Here is a 23,054-nt window from a genome sequence, read left to right on the forward strand (position 1 = left end):
GAGAACACAATATACAAAGCGAAAACGACAGCCAAACAGTTCTGTCAGGTCTACAAACCAATAAACAGAAATGAACCACCCACAAAACCCAAAGGAAAACAGGCTTACCTAAGTATGGCTCCCAATCAGCGACAACGATGTACAGCTGTCCCCGATTGAGAGCCATGCCAGGCCAAAACAAAGAAATACAAACACATAGAAAAAAGGACATAGAATGCCCAAAACACACAGAAAAACACCCCCTGCCACGCCCTGACCAAACTACAATAACAAATAACCCCTTTTACTGGTCAGGACGTGACAGTACCTCCCCAAAAGGTGCTGACCCCGACTGAACCTGAAACAAACTCACAAAACAATAATCCCAAACTAAAGGGAGGGTGGTTCGTGTGCTACACCCCCCTTCTCAATCCTCCCCCCTACGGAGGTGGCTCAGGAGCGGGACGCAGACCACTGGCTCACCCCACTTAGGTGGCACCTCTAGAGCGGGGTCCCTCGCCGCCGGACAGGCGGGCGGCTCTGGCAGCGCTGGACGGCTCTGGCAGCGCCGGACAGGCGGGCGGCTCTGGCAGCGCCGGACAGGCGGGCGGCTCTGGCAGCGCCGGACAGGCGGGCGGCTCTGGCGCAGGACACACCAGGCTGGGGAGACATGCAGGAGGCCTGGCTCTGGGCGCAGGCACAGGACTCACCAGGCTGGGGAGACATGCAGGAGGCCTGGCTCTGGGAGCAGGCACAGGACTCACCAGGCTGGGGAGACATGCAGGAGGCCTGACTCTGGGAGCAGGCACAAGACGTGCAGGGCTGGGGAGGCGCACAGGAGGCCTGGTGCGTGGGGCTGGCACAGTCTTCACCAGACGGCTAGCATGCACCTCAGGACGAGTATGGAGAGCTGACTCAGGTGACATCAACTCGAGGACACGCTCCGTAGGGCGAATGTCGTGCCTCATGCACCAACACAGCAGCTCTCTCATATCTCTCTCCTCCAATCTCCCCATCAACTCCTTCACTGTCTCTGCTTCGCTACCTTCGCTCACCTCCAACTTCACCCCGACTGGCTCTGGTTCCATCCTCGGCACCGCCGACCGTCCCGTGTGCCCCCCCCAAAAATAATCTTGGGGCTGCCTCTCCTCCTCTTGCCGTGCCAGCCGATCCTCCCAGAAACGTCGTTCTGCCTTCGCTGCCTCCATCTCCTCCGGCGGGCGGCGGTATTCTCCAGCCTGTCTCCAGGGTCCCTTTCCGTCCAGTATCTCTTCCCAAGTCCAGGAGTCCTGAACCCTCTGCTCCTCCATACCACGCTGCTTGGTCCGTTGAAGGTGGGTGGCAGTCTTTGGAAGAAGAGGACCAAGGCGCAGCGTGGTGAGTGCTGAACACACAGAAAAACACCCCCTGCCATGCCCTGATCAAACTACAATAACAAATAACCCCTTTTACTGGTCAGGACGTGACAATTCCCTTGTCTCTCCAATCAATATGAATACAACTTTGGGCTTTCATCGTTTTATACATTCTTTCTCTCCCGATCTAACAATTAAAATAATTAAACAGTTCCATCTCAAAAGTAGATTGAACAGCCCAGAAACATAAGGAAGCCAGGGGACTAATAATGAGTAAGGACAAAATATCAATAGCCTATAGAAAATTATAATGACAAGTTTAAGATTATTAAAAAAAGAAATAATCTGTGCGGGAAGTAAGAATCCCTCAAATAACCTATCCTCCTACCATAAAAGCTTTAAGACATAATAAAGTTACAAACAGAAGTCCATTTCCAAATGTCCTATTTTTAATATTATTACCTTTAACTTGGCAAGTCAGTTAAGAACAAATTCCTATTAACAATGATGGCCTAGGAACAGTGGGTTAACTGCGTTGTTCAGGGGCAGAATTACAGATTTTTAACTTGTCAGCTCGTGGATTCGATCTAGCAACCTTTCGGTTACTGGCCGAACGCCCTAACCATCAGGCTACCTGCCGCCCCCTAATAGCCTAAGGTACTGTGTTGTCCAATAGTTTCCACTTCCAAAAAGAACATGAATGAAAGTCTGAGTCTATAGGCCTACGCATACAGTGCATTCGGAAAGTATTCAGACCCCTTCCATTTTCCAACATTGTTACGTTACAGCCTTATTCTAAAGTGGATTAAAAAAAAATAAAAAAACATCACACACAATACCACATAATTACAAAAGTGAAAACAGTTTTTTTGGAATGTTTGCAAATGTATTAAAATAACAAAACATAAACACCTTATTTCCATAATTATTCAGACCCATTGCTATGAGACCCGAAATTGAGCTCAGGTGGATCCTGTTTCCATTGATCATCCTTGAGATGTTTCTACAACTTGATTGGAGTCCACCTGTGGTAAATTCAATTGATTGGACATGATTTGGAAAGGCACACACACAGCTCTCTATATAAGGTCCCACAGTTGATAGTGCATGTCAGAGCAAAAACCAAAGCCATGAGGTTGAAGGAATTGTCCGTAGAGCTCCGAGACAGAATCGTGTTGAGGTACAGATCTGGAGAAGAGTACCAACATAATGTCTGCAGCATTGAAGGTGCCCAAGAACACAATGGCCTCCATCATTCTTAAATGGAAAAAGTTTGGAACCACCAAGACTTTCTAGAGCTGTCCTGCCGGCCAAACTGAGAAATTTGGGGAGAAGGGCCTTGGTCAGGGAGGGGACCAAGAACCCGATGGTCACTCTGACAAAGCTCCAGAGTTCCTCTGTGGAGATTGGGGAACCTTCCAGAAGGACACCATCTCTGCAGCACTCCACCAATCAGGCCTTTATGGTAGAGTGGCCAGACAGAAGCCGCTCCTCAGTAAAATGCACATGACATGCTTGGAGTTCTCCAAAAAGCACCTGAAGGACTCAGACCATGAGAAACAAGATTCTGTGGTCTCATGAAACCAAGATTGAACTCTTTGGCCTGAATGCCAAGCATCACGTCTGGAGGAAACCTTGCACCATCCCTACGGTGAGTCTGGACTTGAACCTAATCGAACATCTCTGGAGAGACCTGAAAATAGCTGTGCAGTGATGAAAGGATCTGCAGAGAACAGAAGAAACTCCCCAAATACAGGTGTGCCAAGTTTGTAGCGTCATACCCAAGACTATAATCGCTGCCAAAATGCTTCAACAAAGTACTGAGTAAAGGGTCTGAATACTTATGAAAATGTGCACTCAGTGTCATTTACTGCCTTTTTTTAAAACATAGCTGATATGGCTGACTTGCTTCAACAAATGTGGTTTCTACTGACAAATAAGATGTACAAACTATGACATAAGGGGACGATGAGCAGATGAGTGAATCTGTCATTTCGATTAAGACATTAAAGAGCGAGCAAGGAAGGACGTAGTCAATATATTTATTTGTTCAGCACTTTTGAAATGTACAGCAATAGAATTCAGAACATGGGCCATTCTTACAGTATTCTCCCTGTACACCAAGTCAGAACCGTAGGATAAATAAAGGAGGCATATAAGCAGACAATGAAAGCTCTTACAATATTCGATATTGACATTTCTATATAACAGGCTATAGGCTAAATGTGCATCACCAAGTCAGAACAGTAGGCTAAGTTAATAGGAGAAAAGGAAGCAAATTATTAGGGTGAGGCACATGGGGTACTAACAGCTTACTACACAACATACACTTAGTATTGCTTGGCATATTACATCATTACGCAACAACATAGATTTTTGTGCTGTGCTCACTTGAACAGGAAGGTGGCGCGAAAGTCCTTCTTGTGGACAGATTTTGTCATTAAAATGTATCATCAAAGTCTGGCATTCTCTGGATTTATGGTGCTTTCAAGACAACTGGGAACTTGGGAAAAAAACAAGGTTGAATCATGACGTCAGTGATCTTCAGGTCAGAGCTCTAAAAAGAGTTCCCGATTTGGAATTCCGAGTTGGATGACCGTTCAAAACTTATTTTCCCAGTCGGAGCTCGAATACTGAAGTATATTATTTTCTGTATTTTGCAGTTTCACAACAAACGTTCAATATATTAATTCAAGAAAAGTCACACCTTGGGAGTTTTATTGAAGACTTAGTTGTTAGCCATCTTTCTAGTTTTGCATGGGAACGCAATTCCAGGACAGAATAGTGGGGCTCAAAACAGGTGGGGCATTTGGACTGCCTGCGCAACTCTGTAAAAAACAAAAGTTGTACCCTGTATATATATATTTTTTACTTCATTTGTTACCATTTAAGAATACGTTTTGCTCTAGATTGCAGGAAATGGCAGTTACAAGTGTTAAAAAAAGCTAAAATATGAGTCCATGATTCTACGTCATGATTTGTATAGTAGTAGCATTCAATTTCACGCAATAGAGATCTGTATTTTGAATTTAAAAAATAAAATAACAAATTCACGCAATCGCCCAACGGTTGTTTTAGCGGAGTAAAACAAAAAATGGCAATCAAGGTTTCATGAGGACAAAGGTTGACATTACCCAGCACTATTGGTGACAACACTACAACAGCGCTTCCTTCACCCACATATTAGTTGTGGAAAACATTGTCTATCCGCAGCAGAATTGTTTCAAGAATGTGAGTTTTTCAAGAAAACATCCACAGCATACTGTTGCCTATTGTCTGAAGTGTCAGAAGGATAACATATACAGTGCCTTCAGAAAGTATTTACACCCCTGGACTTTTTCCACATTGTTGTGTTACAGCCCGAATTTTAAATGGATTAAATTGAGATTTTGCATCACTGGCCTACATACATAATTCCACTTTGACATTGTAGGGTAATGTTTTTCAAACATTTTACAAATGAATTAAACATGAAAAGCTTGAGTCAAGTATTCAACCCCTGTTATGGCAAGCCTAAAGTTCAGGAGTAATAATGCGCTTAAATCACATAATAAGTTGCATGAACTCACTCTCTGTGCAATAAGTGTTTAACATGATTTTTCAATCAATACCATCTCTGTACGTCCCTTAGTCGAGCAGCGAATTTCAAACAAGACCAGTGATGTTTTCCAATGCCTCGCCAAGAAGGGCTACTATTGGTAGATGGCAAAAATATATCCTTTTGAGCGTAGTGAAGTCATTACACTTTGGATGGTGTATCAATACACTCAGTCACTACAAAGATACAGGCGTGCTTCCAAACTCTGTTGTCAGAGTTTGTGTTATTTTATGTTGGGAAGGGCCCATAAGTAAGCATTTCACTGTTAGTCTACTACACCTGTTGTTTAATAAGTATGTGAAATATACAATTTGATTTGTATAAAATTGTTAGTTTAATGCCTGTGATAGGAGAAAACTGAGGATGGATCAACAACATTGTAGTTAGTCCACAATATTAACCTAAATGACAGAGTGAAAAGAAGGACACCCGTACAGAATACAAATATTCTAAAACATGTATCCTGTTTATAATAAGGCACTAAAGTAGAGCTGCAAAAAATGTGTCAAAGAAATTAACTTTATGTCCTGAACTTCTCAAGATGACGCCGGAAGACATGGCAGCCGTTTTACAGGCACCTAACTGTGCCATGTGTTTTTTTTTGTGTTATTTGTAACTTACTTTGCACATAATGTTTCCGCCACCATATTTTACGGCAAAAAAAGAGCTTATGGATATCAGGACAGCGATCACTCACCTTGGATTAGACAAAGATTTTTTTCTTCAACAAGCAGGACGCACAGGATGTACTTCAGACACCCGACAAGGCCGAAATCCCTGTCATTGGCAAGAGAAAGAGAAGCTGGTATAGAGGACACAGGCCGGGTTGCCACGTAAGGATCCCCTGACGGCGAGTAGGAAATCTGCCATTACCATCAATATTACTTGTCAAAATACTATCATTGGACAATAAATAAGACGAGGTATGATCAAATATCCTACCAACGGGACATCAAAAACTGTAATATCTTATGTTTCACCGAATCGTGGCTGAATGACATGGAAAACATTCAGCTGGTGGGATATACGCTGCACCGGCTAGATAGAACAGCACACTCTGGTAAGAGGGGGGAAGGGGTGCACGAAATCTAAGGAAGTCTCTAGATTTTGCTCACTTGGAAGAGAGTATCTCATGATAAGCTGCAGACCACACTATTTTCCAAGAGAGTTTATAAAAAAAATTTGTGGCTGTTTATTTACCACCACAGGACAGACGCTGGCACTAAGACCGCACGGAATCAGCTGTATAAGAAAAAAAGCAAACAGGAAACCGCTCACCCAGAGGCGGCGCTCCTAGTGGCCGGGGACTTTAATGCAGGGAAACTTATATCAGTTGTAGCCAATTTATAATCAGCATGTTAAATACGCAACCAATTTTTTTATTTATTATAGTTAACCTTTAATCCACACACACAGAGACATGTACAAAGTCCTCCCTCGCTCTCCATTTGGCAAATCTGACCATAATTCTATCCCCCTGATTACCAGCAAATATTCAAGCAGAAAGCACCAGTGATTCAGTCTATAAAAAAGTGGTCAGACGAAGCTGATGCTAAACTACAGGACTGTTTTGCTAGCACAGACTGGAATATGTTCCAGGATTCTTTCGATGGCATTGAGGAGTACACCACATCAGTCACTGGCTTTATCAATAAGTGCATCGAGGCTGTACGTACATGGATGGATTACAGGCAACATAGAAGCCATGGATTACAGGCAACATCCGCACTGAGCTAAAGGGTAGAGCTGCCGCTTTCAAGGAGCGGGACTCTAACCCGGCTTATAAGAAATCCCGCAATGCCCTCCGACTAACCATCAAACAGGCAAAGCGCCAATACAGGACTAAGATTGAATCGTACTACACCGGCTCCGAAGCTCGTTGGTTGTGGCAGGGCTTGCAAACTATTAAAGACTACAAAGGGATGCACACTTCTATGCTCGCTTCAAGGCAAGCAACACTGACGCATGCATGAGAACATCAGCTGTTCCGGATGACTGTGACTGTGTACCGGTAGCACCTGTATATAGCCTCGCTACTGTTATTTTCACTGTCATTTTACTATTTTTCTTTTGTTTCTTTACTTACCTATTGTTTACCTAATACCTATTTTTTTACTTAAAAATTGCACTGTTGGTTAGGGCTTGTAAGTAAGCATTTCACTGTAAAGTCTACACCTGTTGTAGTCGGCGCACGTGACAAATAAACTTTGATTTGAATACAAAGTGTTATGTTTGGGGGCAAATCCAACATGTCACTGAGTACCACTCATAATTTCAAGCATGGTGGTGGCTGTATCATGTTATGGGTATTAGTGAGTTTTTTTACGATAAAAAAAAAAACTGAATAGAGCTAAGCACACGCAAAAATCCTAGAGGGAAAGCAAACTAAAACAGGTTTTCAACAGACAATGGGAGACCAATTCACCTTTCAGCAGGACAATAACCTAAAAAAACAAGGCCAAATATACAGTGGAGTTGCTTACCAAGTCGACATTAAATGGTCCCGAGTGACCTAGTTACAGTTGACTTAAAAATCGTCTTGAAAATCTATGGCAAGACTTGAAAATGGCTGTCTAGCAATGATCAACAACCACGGAGGTTTTTTATTTAATTTAACCCTTATATTACCAGGAAAGTTGACTGAGAACACATTCTCATTTACAGCCATGGCCTGGGGAAAAGTTACCAGGGAGAGGAGGGGGGATGAATAAGCTAATTGTAAGCTGGGGATGATTAGGTGGCCATGATGGTATGATGGCCAGATTGGCCAGGACACCAGGGTTAACATCCCTACTCTTACGATAAGTGCCATGGGATCTTTAGTGACCACAGAGTCAGGACATCCGTTTAATGTCCCATCCGAAAGAGGTCACCCTACACAGGGCAATGTCCCCAATCACTGCCATGAGGCATTGGGATATTTTTTTTAGACCAGAGGAAAGGGTGCCTCCTACTGGCCCTCCAACACCACTTCCAGCAGCATCTGGTCTCCCATACAGGGACTGACCAGGACCAACCCTGCTTAGCTTCAGAAGCAAGCCAGTAGTGGGATGCAGGGTGGCATGCTGCTTGATTTTTTTTAATTTAAGAATAATGTGCAAATACTGTACAATCCAGGAGTGCAAAGCTCTTAAAGACTAACCCAGAAAGACTCAAAGCTGTAATTGCTGCCAAAGGTGATTCTAACATGTATTGAGGGGTGTGAATACTTACTTATCTAATGAAGAGTTGTATTTTTCATACATTTTTTACAAATGTTATAATTTCTCTTCCACTTTGAGTATTTTGTGTAGATCGTTGACAAAAAAATTATTCATTTTAATCCCACTTTGTAACAACAAAATGTTTTAAAAAAGTCAAGAGGTGTGAATAATTTCTGAAGGCACTGTAGGCTTAAACCAGTTATTTCTGGAAAGCCAAGCACTGACAAAGACTTTACTATAGGTGTATAAGACCAGGGTCACATTCATGATTAATGAAAGAGAAACAGTACTCTCAACATTGACAGTAAGATATACTTTAACCTACTACCCTGGGGACGGTTGCACCAATTGGGCATAAAAAAGTTGGCCTTACATGCTTGGTCGGGCGTTGCGCTTCCGACTTTGGGATCAGAATTGACATCTGTTGCACCAACCAAAAATAAGACTAGTCATAGCTAAGTCCGGCGTAAGCAATGCGCGTTCATGAGATTTGATGCTTCACAATGATGGTTGCTAGGCAGCGCCCGTTACTAGGATGTTACCATCATTACCATACAAACTTCGCGAGGCATGTTCCATCACTTTGCAAAGCCCAACACTACGCGTGCACATTTTCTTAACCACAACTGGATGGATCAATCAATAATTACTGTGGAAATGAATGAGCAAAATATTGTAAAAAAGTACACAAATGCAATTGAAGTAATTTATCATATTGTTGCTTAATGAAACTCTTAGTCATCCAAACGTTTTAAATACTTTCAAATAAAACTATTTGTCACGAGCCGAATACAACAAGTGTATACAACCTTACCGTGAAACGCTTACTTACAAGCCCTTAACCAACAGTGCTGTTCAAGAAAGAGTAGTTTATTTGGTAAATATTTTAAAAGTAAAAAATAACAAAAAATAACAAGGCTATATCCAGGGGGTACCGGTAGAGTCAATGTGCAGGGATACAGGTTAGTGGAGCTAGGGGTGAAGTAACTATGCATAGATAATAAACAGCGAGTAGCAGCAGTATACAAAACAAATGGGGGAGGTCAACGTAAATAGTCCGGTGGCCATTTGATTAATTGTTCAGCAGTCTTATGGCTTGGGGGTAGAAGCTGTTAAGGAGCCTTGTGGTCCTAAACTTGGCGCTCCGGTACCACTTGCCGTGCGGTAGCAGAGAAAACAGTCTATGACTTGGGTGACTGGAGTCGCTGACAATTTTTTGGGCTTTCCTCTGACACTGCCTAGTATATAGGTCCTGGATAGCAGGAAGCTTGGCCCCAGTGATGTACTGGGCCATTCACACTACCCTCTGTAGCACCTTATGGTAAGATGCTGCGCAGGCAGTGATGCAACCAGTCAGGATGCTCTCGATGGTGCAGCTGTAAAACCTTTTCAGGAGAACTGGGGACCCATGACTCATTTTCAGTCTCCTGAGGGGGGAAAGGTGTTGTCGTGCCCTCTTAACGACTGTCTTGATGTGTTTGGACCATAATAATTTGTTGGTGATGTGGACATCAAGAAACTTGAAACACTCGACCCGCTCCACTACAGCCCAGTCGATGTTAATGGGGGCTTGTTCGTCCCGCCTTTTTCTGTAGTCCACGATCAGCTCCTTTGTCTTGCTTACACTGGAGGGAGAGGTTGTCGTCCTTGGCACCACACTGCCAGATCTCTGACCTCCTCCCTATAGGCTGTCTCATCGTTGTCGGTGATCAGTACACACCTGAGGGGGCCCCAGTGTTGAGGATCAGCGTGACAGACGTCTTGTTGCCTACCCTTACCACCTGGGGGCAACCCGTCAGGAAGTCCAGGATCCAGTTGCAGAGGGAGGTGTTTAGTGCCAGAGTCCTTAGCTTAGTAATGAGCTTCGTGCACAGTATGGTTTTGAACCCTGAGCTGTAGTCAATGAGCAGCATTGTCACATAGGTGTTCCTTTTGTCCAGGTGGGAAAGGGCAGTGTGGAGTGCGATTAAGATTGCATCATCTGTGGATCTGTTGGGGCGATATACAAATTGGAGTGGGTCTAGGGCAGGGTTTGAAAATGTCAGTGAAGACGCTTGTCAGTTGGTCCACGCATGCTTTGAGTACGTGTCCTGGTAATCCGTCTGGCCCAGAGGCTTTGCAAATGTTGACCTGTATAAAAGGTCTTGCTCACATCAGCTACCGAGAGCCTTAACACACAGTCATCCAGAACAGCTGGTGCTCTCATGCATACTTCAGCGATGCTTGCTTCGAAGAGAGCATTTAGCTCGTCTGGTAGGCTCGCGTCACTGGGCAGCTCATGTCTGGGTTTCCCTTTGTAGTACATAATAGTTTTCAAGCCCTGACACATCCATGGAGTGTCAGAGCCGGTGTAGTAGGATTCAATCTTAATCCTGTATTGACGCTTTGCTTGTTTGATGGTTTGTCTGAGTGCATAGCGGGATTTCTTATAAGTGTCCGGATTAGTGTCCCGCTCCTTGAAAGCGGCAGCTCTAGCCTTTAGCTCGATGCAGATGTTGCCTGTACTCCATGGCTTCTGGTACGGTCACTGAGGGGACGGCATCGTCGATGCACTTATAGATGAAGCCGATGACTGAGGTGGTATACTCAATGCCATTGGATGAATTCCGGAACATATCCCAGTCTGTGCTAGCAAACCAGTCCTGTAGCGTAGCATCCACGTCATCTGACCACTCCCGTATTGACGGAGTCACTGGTACTCCTGGTTTAGTTTTTGCTTGTAATCAGGAATCAGGAGGATAGAATTATGGTCAGACTTACCAAATGGAGGGCGGGGTAGAGCTTTGTATGCATCTCTGTGTGTGGAGTAAAGGTGGTCTCGAGTTCTTTTCCCCTCTGATTTGTTTGCCTGCATTAAAAGTCCCCGGCCACTAGGAGCACCGCTTCTGGATGAGCATTTTCTTGTTTGCTTATGGCCTTATACAGTTGGTTGAGTCTTAGTGCCAGCATCGGTTTGTGGTGGTAAATAGATGGCTACGAATAATGTAGATGAGAACTCTTGGTAGATAGTGTGGCCTACAACATAAGGTACTCAAGACTTTTATATTAGACACCGCGCACCAGCTGTTATTGACAAGTAGACACACCCCCACCCCTCGTCTTACCAGACGTAGCGTCTCTGTCCTGCCGGTGCATGGAAAATCCCGCCAGCTCTATTTTTTCCACGCCGTCGTTTAGTCACAACTCAGTGAAACATTAGATATTACAGTTTTTAAATGTCCCGTCAGTAGGATAATCTTGATCGTTGGTCATCAATTTTATTTTCCAATGTAACGGATGGCTGTGGGGGTTTACTCGCTCGCTTACGAATTCTCAGAAGGCAGCCTGACCTCCGCCCCCTTTTTATCCGTCTTTTCTTCACACAAATTACAGGGATTTGGGCCTGTTCACGAGAAAGCAGTATATCCTTCGCATCGGACTCGTTAAAGGAAAAAGCTTCTTGCAGTTTGAGGTGAGTAATCGCTGTTCTGATGTCCAGAAGTTATTTTCGGTCATAAGAGACGGTTGCAGCAACATTATGTACAAAATAAGTCACAAACAATGCAAAAAACTAACAAAATGGCACAGTTGGTTAGGAGCACATAAAACAGCCATTCTCTCCGACGCAATTCTACTAAAGCAATAGCCGTGTGTGGTCAACTATAATTTCAGCACCGCTATGATTGGGACAGCGTTATAGCGCTGCTTTGAAACAAGCCTGGGGACTCGTCTAGTTTGTTCGTCTAACAGTGTTATCAGGATTATTTTTCTCTTCATTCACATAGTAGCCCAGGCTATATCCCCGACTAAAAGCCCTTGCCTTTTAATCAATGTAATTTTGATTCACCGAATCTTTGTCTGGTTATTTGATCTCTGGCTGGGCAAATAAGTGGAGGCGGCTCCTCTATTAGTTTGCTAATATCTGATCAGACACATACGGCATGCTATAATGTAGCATAAATCAAGTGTATTATTTTGCTAATGACTCGTGCTTAGGCAACTCAAAAAGCCCACGGAGTTTGTGAAATATGAACACGAGACTTGCATCCTTTCGAAAATATAGATTGCTATTATTTTCTGTGCATATCATGATGAAGATTCCAATTTAACACCACACGCCTGCTCCCTACTAGGTGTAGAATCTAAGCCTAGGCGTAGCTCGTATTAGGGTTTACGCCCAGGTGGTGCAACAGGTATAATTTTTAGGTCCAGCGTACAGCATAGATTTACAACCCGCTTACAATCACCTGGTGCAACTGGCCCCTGGTGTTGCAAGCACATAACCTACTGAGCCATGGAAGATTGTGAATTTTGAGATGCAGACTTACCACTCCCCTGACAGTCATCGTCCAGGCCATCGTACAGGCCGGAGATGGTCGTCACGGCTGTGTACACACAGTAGAGGTCAGAGCTCAGCCTGTCTGCCATGCTCTCCTCGTAGCTATGACACCAGCGCAGCTGGCCCACCATCTGGCCAATGAAATCTTTACAGATCCCCGGCAGGTTGGAATCTAATGAGCTGGGATGCAGCGAGGGCGGTTTGGCCACACCCATCAGACCTGTAACGGAGACAGACAAGTTGGCCAAAATAATTACGTGAAATATGAAGGAAACTCCACGTGGACTACAAGAGCTATAACTGTAGGCCTACAGTGGCTTGCGAAAGTGTTCAACCCCCTTGGCATTTTTCCTATTTTGTTGCCTTACAACCTGGAATTAAAATCGATATTTGGGGGTTTGTATCATTTGATTTACACAACACGCATACCACTTTGAAGATGCAAAATATGTTTTATTGTGAAACAAACAAGAAATAACACAAAAAAATGGAAAACTTGAGCGTGCATAACTGTTCACCCCCCAAAGTCAATACTTTGTAGAGCCACCTTTTGCAGCAATTACAGCTGTAAGTCTTTTGGGATATGTCTCTATAAGCTAGGCACATCTAGCCACTGGGATTTTTGTCCATTCTTCAAGGCAAAACTGTTCCAGCTCCTTCAAGTTGAATGGGTTCCGCTGGTGTACAGCAATCTTTAAGTCATAACACAGATTCTCAATTGATTGAGGTCTGGGCTTTGACTAGGCCATTCCAAGACATTTAAATGTTTCCCCTTAAACCACTCGAGTGTTGCTTTAGCAGTATGCTTAGGGTCATTGTCCTGCTGGAAGGTGAACCTCCATCTGTCTCAAATCTCTGGAAGACTGAAACAGGTTTCCCTCAAGAATTTCCCTGTATTTAGCGCCATCCATCATTGCTTCAATTCTGACCAGTTTCCCAGTCCCTGCCGATGAAAAACATCCCCACAGCATGATGCTGCCACCACCATACTTCACGGTGAGGATGGTATTCTCAGGGTGATGAGAGGTGTCGGGTTTGCCCCAGACAGTGTTTTCCTTGATGGCCAAAAAGCTCAATTTAAGTCTCATCTGACCAGAGTACCTTCTTCCATATGTTTGGGGAGCCTCCCACATGCCTTTTGGCGAACACCAAACGCTTTTGCTTATTGTTTTCTTTAAGCAATTACTTTATGGCCACTCTTCTGTAAAGCCCAGCTCTGTTGAATGTATGGCTTAAAGTGGTCCTATGGACAGATACTCCAATCTCGGCTGTGGAGCTTTGCAGCTCCTTCAGGGTTATCTTTGGTCTCTTTGTTGCCTCTCTAATTAATGCCCTCCTTGCCTGGTCCGTGAGTTTTGGTGGGCGGCCTACTCATGGCTGGTTTGTTGTGGTGCCATATTCTTTCAATTTTTTTAATGGATTTAATGGTGCTCAGTGGGATGTTCAAAGTTTCAGATATTTTTTTTGTAACCCAACCCTGATCTGTACTCTCCACAACTTTGTCCCTGACCTGTTTGGAGAGCTCCTTGGTCTTCATGGTGCCCCTTGCTTGGTGGTAGCCCTTGCTTAGTGGTGTTGCAGACTGGGGCCTTTCACAGCAGGTGTATATATACTGAGATCATGTGACAGATGTGACACTTAAAGTCCACCTGTGTGCAATCTAACTAATTATGAGACTTCTGAAGGTAATTGGTTGCACCAGATCTTATTTAGGGGCTTCATAGCAAAGGGTGAATACAGGCGTAGCTCAGAGCACCACTTTTCCATATTTTAGATTTTTTTTTAAACAAGTTATTTTTTTCATTTCACTTCACCAATTTGGACTATTTTGTGTATGTCCATTACATAAAATCAATTTAAATTGCAGGTTGTAATGCAACAAAATAGGAAAAACGCCAAGGGGGATGAAAACTTCTGCAAGGCACTGTATTTTTTTTTTTTTACACCTAATGTTATACCATTCTTTCATTTCTATATGCGGTAGCCTGGCAAAGAAACTAAAAGTCCTTCAGTGTCTTACACACACACACACACACACACACACACACACACACGACCGCATAACACACATACCAGAGGACTGCGAGGTGTTACTGTTATGAAGGCTTTGAATAGGGTGCACTCGGATTTCGTAGAGACGCCCTGAAATCCTCCTGCTCTTCAACAGGCTTCTGCTCCTATAATGATGGGGAACAAACAACAAAAAACACACATTACTAATATGTCTTGGAATGGATCTCAACAGTCTAAAACAGCATTGCCTCATCAACTTTCACTGATGTGAAAGCAAATTCATGTCTGATAGGCACCAGGAACATTTCATTCACCAATCCTATGTTATCATATCAGTGCAGATGAAGGAGAGGAGACAGGACCAGAGGAGAAGAGAAGCCATTTCCAATAATTGAGAGCCAAACATTGTCGGCAGAATGTGAGTGTTCTCTCGGGCAGCGTCCCGATTCCCCGCACTTGTACACTCCCGTCAATGGTGAACTCCCTCCAGCTAAGGCTTACAGAAAATCCAAAGCTTTTAAAATCCATGACGGGGAGTGAACACGTCGGGAAAAGCAGGGCTACGGGAGACAGACACACACACACAGCCAGACCGACAGAGATAAACAGGGCACTAGCTGTGGCTGCTAGTGGGTTCAGGGTAGACTTCAGAGGATTCAGGTGAGAGTGAGTAGCGAGAGAGACCGAGATGGTTTCCATGTTTCCTTTGGCCTCCTCTCCTTCACCGCAGGTACCACCAGGCCCATAAACATAGCCAACAAGAAAAATAACGTGGAGAAAAAAGTTGCCGCAAGGGGAAAAATGAGGGAATGTTTCTGTGTGGTTATTTCACACTGAGGTGAAGAAAAATGACACATTGAACTTCCAGGATGTGCCAAGTAGTAAATCAACAGAGTGGAAATATCAATACGAGCGCTGTAGAAGAAAGAAAATACCCAACACGTTCCATATGTTCAACAAATGATAGAGAACCATGTTCACTCTCAAGTTCAAAAACACGGTTTTCCACATTCATCATATTCAACTTAGTTCTGACACATTTTTGCATGTGTTTGAGTTCAATTGAGGAGGATAGAGAGAATGAAGAGTAGAGACTAGGTTTGTGTCCCAAAATGGCACCCTATTCTGTACATAGTGCACTACTGTTGACCACAGCCCAATAGGGCCTGGTCAACAGTAGTGTACTATATAGAGAATAGGGTGCCATTTGGGATGCACACTAGAAATTACCTTCTGCGTGAGAAGGAGGAGGCGGTTGAGGAAGCCGATACATCTTGCTCCCACTCATCATTGGGGTCGTAAAACACGTCGTCATCTTTACAGGCGCTGCGGTCCCCCTGGGGAAGGAGAATAAATGACTGCTCAGTTTAACCCCAGTCTCATTTATTCAGCTTAAATGAGAAATTACAGGAACGGAGGATGCCCCTCATGCATAAACAAGCGTTTTGTAAATTAGGTGTGCAAAATCCACAAAGGGCGGACTGACTGTTCCACTGGTTGAGTGCGAGACAGACAGGGTGGGAGAATGCAGTCTAAATCGACCTGATAGTGGCATGATAGCTACCAACTTGATTAACCAGAGAGCATCCACATTTGAACAAAAATGCACCAAACACAGCTTTTTAAATTCAGATGGACAACATATGCATTAGTAGCAAGGAATGACTGCTAACTGACCTGGTCGAGTTCCCTCATTGCTGCCAGGTTGCTCTGGAATTTCTCCAGACTCCAGAAGGTGGAGATGCCCAGTTTGGTGTTCTGCACCTGGACCTGCAGCTCTCCCTTTCCCCCTCCACCCTCCTTCCTAGACCCCTCGTGTCTAAAAACAAAGTGAAGATTGAGATTAATCTAAAAAGGAAGAGAAAGTGATGACAAAGGATGACATATAATGCAGGGCTTTCTTACAAAAGAGACCTTGGACTCAATGAGACCCCACCCTGCCCAAATAAAGGTAAAATAAATGAAATAAAACAAGAGTGAGATAATTTCCTGATAGATGGATCTACAGTAAGATCTCAATATGCAGCAAAACAAAGGACTATTTCATATAAAATCTAAAGATTTTGATTCTCTCCACTCGTACCTGCTGAAAACTGTGTTCTTCATGAGTTTGCCACTGATCTTGTTGGCTTCCTCGATCATCAGAGACAACTTCATGGCGTCCCACTGTGGAGGGACTTAAGACAACAGATCACAGAGCATTAGTGTATTTTCTAGGGACAAAACGAAAGCAAACAGAACCAAACAGGGAGGGATCTACCTGAGTTTGTCCAATAGAAACTCTTGTTTCCTTTGCAAAAAGTTTTTCTACAGTTTGCTATGGTGTGGACTAATGCGTACACGCCAGGTCACCAGAACTGTAACTAGCTACAACACTAGAACCATGCTGTGATGTAATGGAAACGACACTTATCTTTACAACACAGCGCTAGCTATTAGTTAAACCTTTCCTATTACTGTATTTACATTGTTGTCCGATCTCATCTCTGTTTCATTTCACACCTGATTTGTAATCATTTGTGCACATTGTTGCAACAGAAAACGCTTTACAATGAAAATTTGAGTTTTTCCAATTGTTCAGGTAGTCCATCCTAGTTTCGGTCCGTTTCCTCGTGAATACAACCCAGAAGATGAAAATTCCCAACAATGGTTTACCGTTTTTCAGAGTCTGGCTTCCTTTCTGCGCCACTTTCCTTTGCATCTCCTCAAGGTCTTTGCCGATCTTCCTCTTCTCTGCCTCGAGGGCCTCAACCACCTTGGCCTGTCGGACACCGTGATCGGCCATGGCCTGCCGTGTGGCCTGGGCCTCCATGTGGAGGCGGAGACGTGTCTTGTGCGTGTCCACTTCCTGCTCCAGCTCCACCTTGGCAAACTGCAGCTCCTCCATCTTGGAGACCACCCGCTGCTGGTCCATCGCTTGACACCGCTTCCTTTCGCTCTCCTCCTCCTGGGGGAAGGAAAGCACCATTGTCAATGAGTAAAAGGTCTTAAAGGCCCAATGCAGTCGTTTTTATATCAAATAATTTCTGTGTAACAATTAAGTACATTACTGTAATAGATTCCCATGAAAATTGGGCAAAAATAGCTTTTTAGCAAAAAACTATTTCTCAAGCAAGAATTTTGCTAGGGCTGTCTGGGAGTGGTCTGAGTGGGGAAAACTGAAAACTAGCTGTTATTTGTGAAAGTTAAACGGTCTATTAACCAATTTACCGCATGGTGATGTCACCACAGAAAGCTGAAACCTGTGCAGATTGTATTATCAAACAGCATAAAAGGATTATAGAAGGATCCAGACACTTTTCTTTGCAATTTCACTTGTTTTTGAGAAACGGAAAAGCGCATAGAGATTTGGTTGTTAAATAGCAAACTTCTCAGGTTACACCGTTGTATGACTATGACTACAAAATGTTACACCATTGTAGGACCACCTAACCTTTTAATTCAAGTACATGGTCGGGTAAAAAAAAGTCACGAAGGCCAGATGGAAACAGCAAATTTGTCTGTAAACTTTCCAAATGTTGACAAAACAAAATACAGTAGACAAGGTGGGATCTTTCTGGTTCTGTAAAATGTATTATGCTAGAAATGGCGTAATGTATGTGCAAATATTGATATAATAACCATCATATTGAAATAGACTTGAGTCACGTGATTATATGTTCTGCGGTCTGCCCACTACGACTCAGGAAAGCATGCAGGTTATTAAGCTACAAATGGTGAAAGTGCACGAGGAGCTTGATGCTCCTTTCAATTAAATATCAAGGGTCTTATTCTGGTGACATGATTGATGCTTGGCTGCTGTTTGACAAATACAAAATAATCCCGCTCTTAATAATCTCATCATGTAGGTAGCTCACTCGAATTGTATCTGCAAACTGTTGGCTAGAGCGCATGTGCCAAGACCAAAGTGGGCAAGTTCGCTATGTAACGCAACATTTGTTGTGGCAAAACCATCATTAGAGTTGAAAATGCAATAGAAACCCATTTACCTTGTATTTTTTGTTCAGTACATGGGAATTTAACAACAAAAGTAATTGTGTGCATTACGTCATCACGTTCAGCCTTTTTTCCAAAGATTGAAACATCTCCGGTGGGAAAATGGGTATCTAGACCCAGGGTTGAGACCTCGACCCCGCCCTGTGTAACTGGGTCCTGGACTTTCTGACGGGCCGCCAGGTGAAGGTAGGAAACAACTCCACCCCACTGATCCTCAACACTGGGGGCCCACAAGGGTGCGTTCTTAGCCCCCTCCTGTACTCCCTGTTGACCCATATCTGTGTGGCCATGCACGCTTCCAACTCAATGATCAAGTTTGCAGACGACACTACAGTGGTATGCTTGATTACCAACAACGACGAGACGGCCTACAGGGAGGTGGTGAGGGCCCTCGGAGTTTGGTGTCAGGAAAATAACCTCTCACTCAACGTCAACAAAACAAAGGAGATGATCGTGGACTTCAGGAAACAGCAGAGGGAGCACCCCCCCATCCACATTGACGGTACAGTAGTGGAGAAGGTGGAAAGTTTTAAGTTCCTCCGCGTACACATTACAGACAAACTGAAATGGTCCACCCACACAGACAGCGTGGTGAAAAAGGCGCAACAGCGCCTCTTCAACCTCAGGAGGCTGAAGAAATTTGGCTTGTCACCTAAAATCCTCACAAACTATTACAAATGCACAATCGGAGCATCCTGTCGGGCTGTATCACCGCCTGGTACGGCAACTGCACCGCCCTCAACCGCAAGGCTCTCCAGAGGGTGGTGCGGTCTGCACAACGCATTACCGGGGGCAAACTACCTGCCCTACAGCACGCAATGTCACAGAAAGGCGAAAAAGATAATCAAGGACAACAACCACCCGAGCCACTGCCTGTTCCCCCGCAATCATCCAGAAGGTGAGGTCAGTACAGGTGCATCAAAGCTGGGACCGAGAGACTGAAAAACAGCTTCTATCTCAAGGCCATCAGACTGTTAAACAGCCATCACTAACAGAGAGGCTGTTGCCAACATACAGACTCAAATCTCTGGCCACTTTAATAAATGGACTTAATAAAGGTTTCACCAGTCACTTTAATAATGTTTACATATTACTCATCTCATATGTATATACTGTATTCTATACCATCTACTGCCACTCGCCTATGCTGCACGGCCATCACTCGTCCATATATTTATATGTACATATTCTTAATCATCCCTTTACATTGTGTGTATAAGGTAGTTGTTGTGAATTTGTTAGATTACTTGTTAGATATTACTGCATTGTCAGAACTAGAAGCACAAGCATTTCGCAACACTCGCATTAACATCTGCTAACCATGTGTATGTGACCAATAAAATTTGATAGTTGTTTTTTTGTTTTTTTTTTACATTGGCATTAACATCTGTCAGCAATTGGAACAGATGACTACAAAACAGTAGACTGAATGACTGACTACAAAATGTTACACCGTTGCAGGGTTTTTTCTGGATCAAAATGGGACTTAGGCGGTGGGCGTGGCCAATGGCGCAGTTGCCAACCGGAATTTGCTGAGGTGCTCCTCTTGAAAATATATTACAAATGTAAAGATTTCAAGGGAAAACACTTAAGCGGCCCACCCAAAACTTTTCTATGCAGAAAAAACCCTGCCGTGGTATCCCTATGGACTACAAAATGTTACACCGAGTGACTATGCCGGATAAGTAGCCAACACTTAAATATATGTGGTGTGTCTAATTTAGCTGGTCATTGGTCAATTCAGTAGCCCTGACATTACACCAAATGACTCACTTTATACAAGACAGTGAAGACACCATGGTACTTTACATAAGGTCTGATGTGAACATGAAGGCAGTGGCCGAGATTTGTCAGTGTTTTCATTCACACATTAGTCCTACATGTCCGTAAAGCCATGGTTGGCGTACCAGTTCTCTCTCCAGGGCTTTGATCCTGTTCTCATACTGAGTCTTCTGGTCAGACAGCTCCTTTTGGGCCATCTCTTTGGCCACCTGGATCCCCTGCATCATCTCCTCTTTGGCCTTCAGCCTGGCCGCCTCGATCTCCTCTTCCAGTCTAGATAGAAAAAAAATGGCCGCCTAGTTGCATTAACAAGTTTTCGAACGAGTGCAGTATTGCATCATCGATGTGATCTAAAAAATATTTTCACCCAGTACTTTCAGTTATTCACATTGACACGTGACAGGAATCATATCGCAATCGTTTCTGAATCTTGTGGTCGACTCACTGCACTCTTTGCGCGGAGAGCAGCTCATTTTTGGCAAACTCAAAGTCCTTATGGCCATCGCCGTCGCCCGTCCAGCATGACACGCTTTTCCCAGACTGCACCTCTGCCGGGTGGTTGAAGCGGAAGTAATGGTCCCCGCCCAGGATCACCCTGTCACCCTAGAAACCACAGAGATATATAAAATAAAATAAACGTGAGTGATTCATAATTGAGCTCACAGTCAGGTTTATAATGTTGTGCCTTGTGCTTTTTATCATCCATCGTATGTGTGTACACAATACGTACACGATGCAGGACAGTGGTCTCAGATACCAGGTTCCCGTTGACAAAGGTCTTGGCGTTTTCCATGGGGATGATGCTGACTTCACCATTCACATTGGAAATGACACTGGAAAGGAACAGTTTAGTCAATTCTAGCCCTAACGCAACTGAAACCATACAAGAATGACAACAAAAGGACACTGGAAGAGGTGTTTCCTATTAAATAACCTGGAGAAGAAGAAAAAAAAAAATCTACGGACAGACAGAAGCACCGACAGGTCAAGAACGAAGACAAAATTACACGGGAAAAAAGTTGTTTCATGTCAAACAAACATTAAAATATAAGAAAGTGACAGACAGGACTCATTAGTAGGCTAAACGAGGCTATGGTACGATTGTTTTTCCCATGTGTAACTCTGTGTTGTTGTTTTTGTCGCACTGCTTTGCTTTATCTTGGCCAGGTTGCAGTTGTAAATGAGAACTTGTTCTCAACTGGCCTACCTGGTTAAATAAAAGGTGAAATAAAAATAATAAAACATTTCACTGGTCATCCCCAAAGCCAACACTCCCTTTGGCCGCCTTTCCTTCCAGTTCTCTGCTGCCAATGACTGGAACGAATTGCAAAAATCACTGAAGTTGGAGACATATCTCCATCACTAACTTTAAGCGTCAGCTGTCAGAGCAGCTTACCAATCGCTGCAGCTGTACACAGCCCATCTGTAAATAGCCCATCCAACCAACCAACTACCTACCTCATCCCCATATTTGTTTTTCTGCTCTTTTGCACACCAGTATTTCTACTTGCACATCCTCATCTGCACATAACTCCAGTGTAAACTGCTAAATTGTAATTACTTCGCCACTATTTATTGCCTTACTTCATTTACACACAATGTATACAGATTTTTCTATTGTGTTATTGACTGTACGTTTGTTTATCCCATGTGTAACTCTGTGTTGTTGTTTTTGTCGCACTGCTTTGCTTTATCTTGGCCAGGTCGCAGTTTTAAATGAGAACTTGTTCTCAACTGGCCTACCTGGTTAAATAAAATGGTGCTTCCCCTTATTAAAAGATGCTATTTAAAACCAAAGAAGAGGTGGGTCGGTTCTCCTCACCAGTGGTGGTCTGCGATAAGGGCCCCAGACAGCTGGATGTCGTGGGCGGACTCTGACTTGTGCTGGCCGACCTTGGTCTGTCCCTCCTTAATCATGTATAAAAGCATCTCCGACAGCTGCGGGTCCTCGTTCAGGTTCACCAGGTTGGGCAGCCGGTTGTCCACCTTAAACGTGATGCCCGCTTTCTGAGAGGGAGACAGGGAAGCAGATAAATATAGGAAAGAATTGATTTAGAAAAAATGTACAACTAATATTTTTTCAATAGACTATTTTTTAAAATAAAAAGTGTTAAAAATATATTAAGGATATTTCTTGCTGAAACCCTCATATTAAACACCAATGGTATTCACTAAGTTGGTTTATATCCAGGATAAGAGCCTTTTCATTATTATTTGATCATTTTACATGTGATAAGGCCAAAGAGGACCAGAGATAATTACAGACACCTGTGATAATCTGAAGTACACAAAAAGGCCACAAGATGTCATCTGATGAAATAAAAACATGAAAGTTAGCAAAATTCTGGTACTTTACTGTTAACTTAAAAAGTTTGGAGTAATATACCCTCCCTTTGCAACCCAAGTAATGAAGCTAAAGGTCATTTTCCACTTATAACCAACTAAAACTGACCTGTAATTCTTTGGTTTCCTCACGTTTGCGTTTCTCTGCCTGCTCCAGCTTTTCTCTCCACGCTCTGACAAGAGGTAAAGGAATCAGATTAAAGTAAAAAACTAAGACTTAAACAGTTGTTCGGACGCATTTTCATAATTTGCTACCTAGATCACTGACCCTCTCTGGTACTAGTGCCTAAAATGTGTGGAGGTTGTATGGTGGTCACCTGTGGGCCTCGGCCATCTCCCTCTCCTGCTGGGTTAGCTTGCTCTTCAGAGCTAAGATCTCCTGCTGGAAGAGGTTAATTGTCTCCGGCTCGATGCCCTGAGAGCTCATTTGAGCAGCCCGCAGCTTCTCCACCTCAGCTTTCAGCTCT

At 43.7% G+C, this 23,054-nt stretch overlaps 1 protein-coding gene across 1 annotated transcript in view; it reads right to left on the reverse strand.

The window, feature by feature from the left end:
* LOC106613482 (kinesin-like protein KIF14) overlaps window positions 1–23,054 on the reverse strand; it is a 52,742-nt gene that overhangs the window by 21,663 nt on the left and 8,025 nt on the right. The window contains exons 12-23 of the mRNA XM_014215756.3: window positions 22,905–23,052; window positions 22,697–22,760; window positions 22,067–22,251; window positions 20,975–21,077; window positions 20,690–20,847; window positions 20,370–20,517; window positions 17,122–17,413; window positions 16,550–16,643; window positions 16,144–16,285; window positions 15,697–15,803; window positions 14,527–14,630; window positions 12,443–12,673 (exon numbers count right to left, since the gene is read on the reverse strand). Of these exons, the coding sequence (XP_014071231.1) occupies window positions 12,443–12,673; window positions 14,527–14,630; window positions 15,697–15,803; window positions 16,144–16,285; window positions 16,550–16,643; window positions 17,122–17,413; window positions 20,370–20,517; window positions 20,690–20,847; window positions 20,975–21,077; window positions 22,067–22,251; window positions 22,697–22,760; window positions 22,905–23,052 (1,776 nt within the window). The remainder of the gene's footprint in view (window positions 1–12,442; window positions 12,674–14,526; window positions 14,631–15,696; window positions 15,804–16,143; window positions 16,286–16,549; window positions 16,644–17,121; window positions 17,414–20,369; window positions 20,518–20,689; window positions 20,848–20,974; window positions 21,078–22,066; window positions 22,252–22,696; window positions 22,761–22,904; window positions 23,053–23,054) is intronic.

Source organism: Salmo salar, chromosome 10 (genome assembly GCF_965601325.2).
Source record: "Salmo salar chromosome 10, fSalSal1, whole genome shotgun sequence".
NCBI lineage: Eukaryota > Metazoa > Chordata > Actinopteri > Salmoniformes > Salmonidae > Salmo > Salmo salar.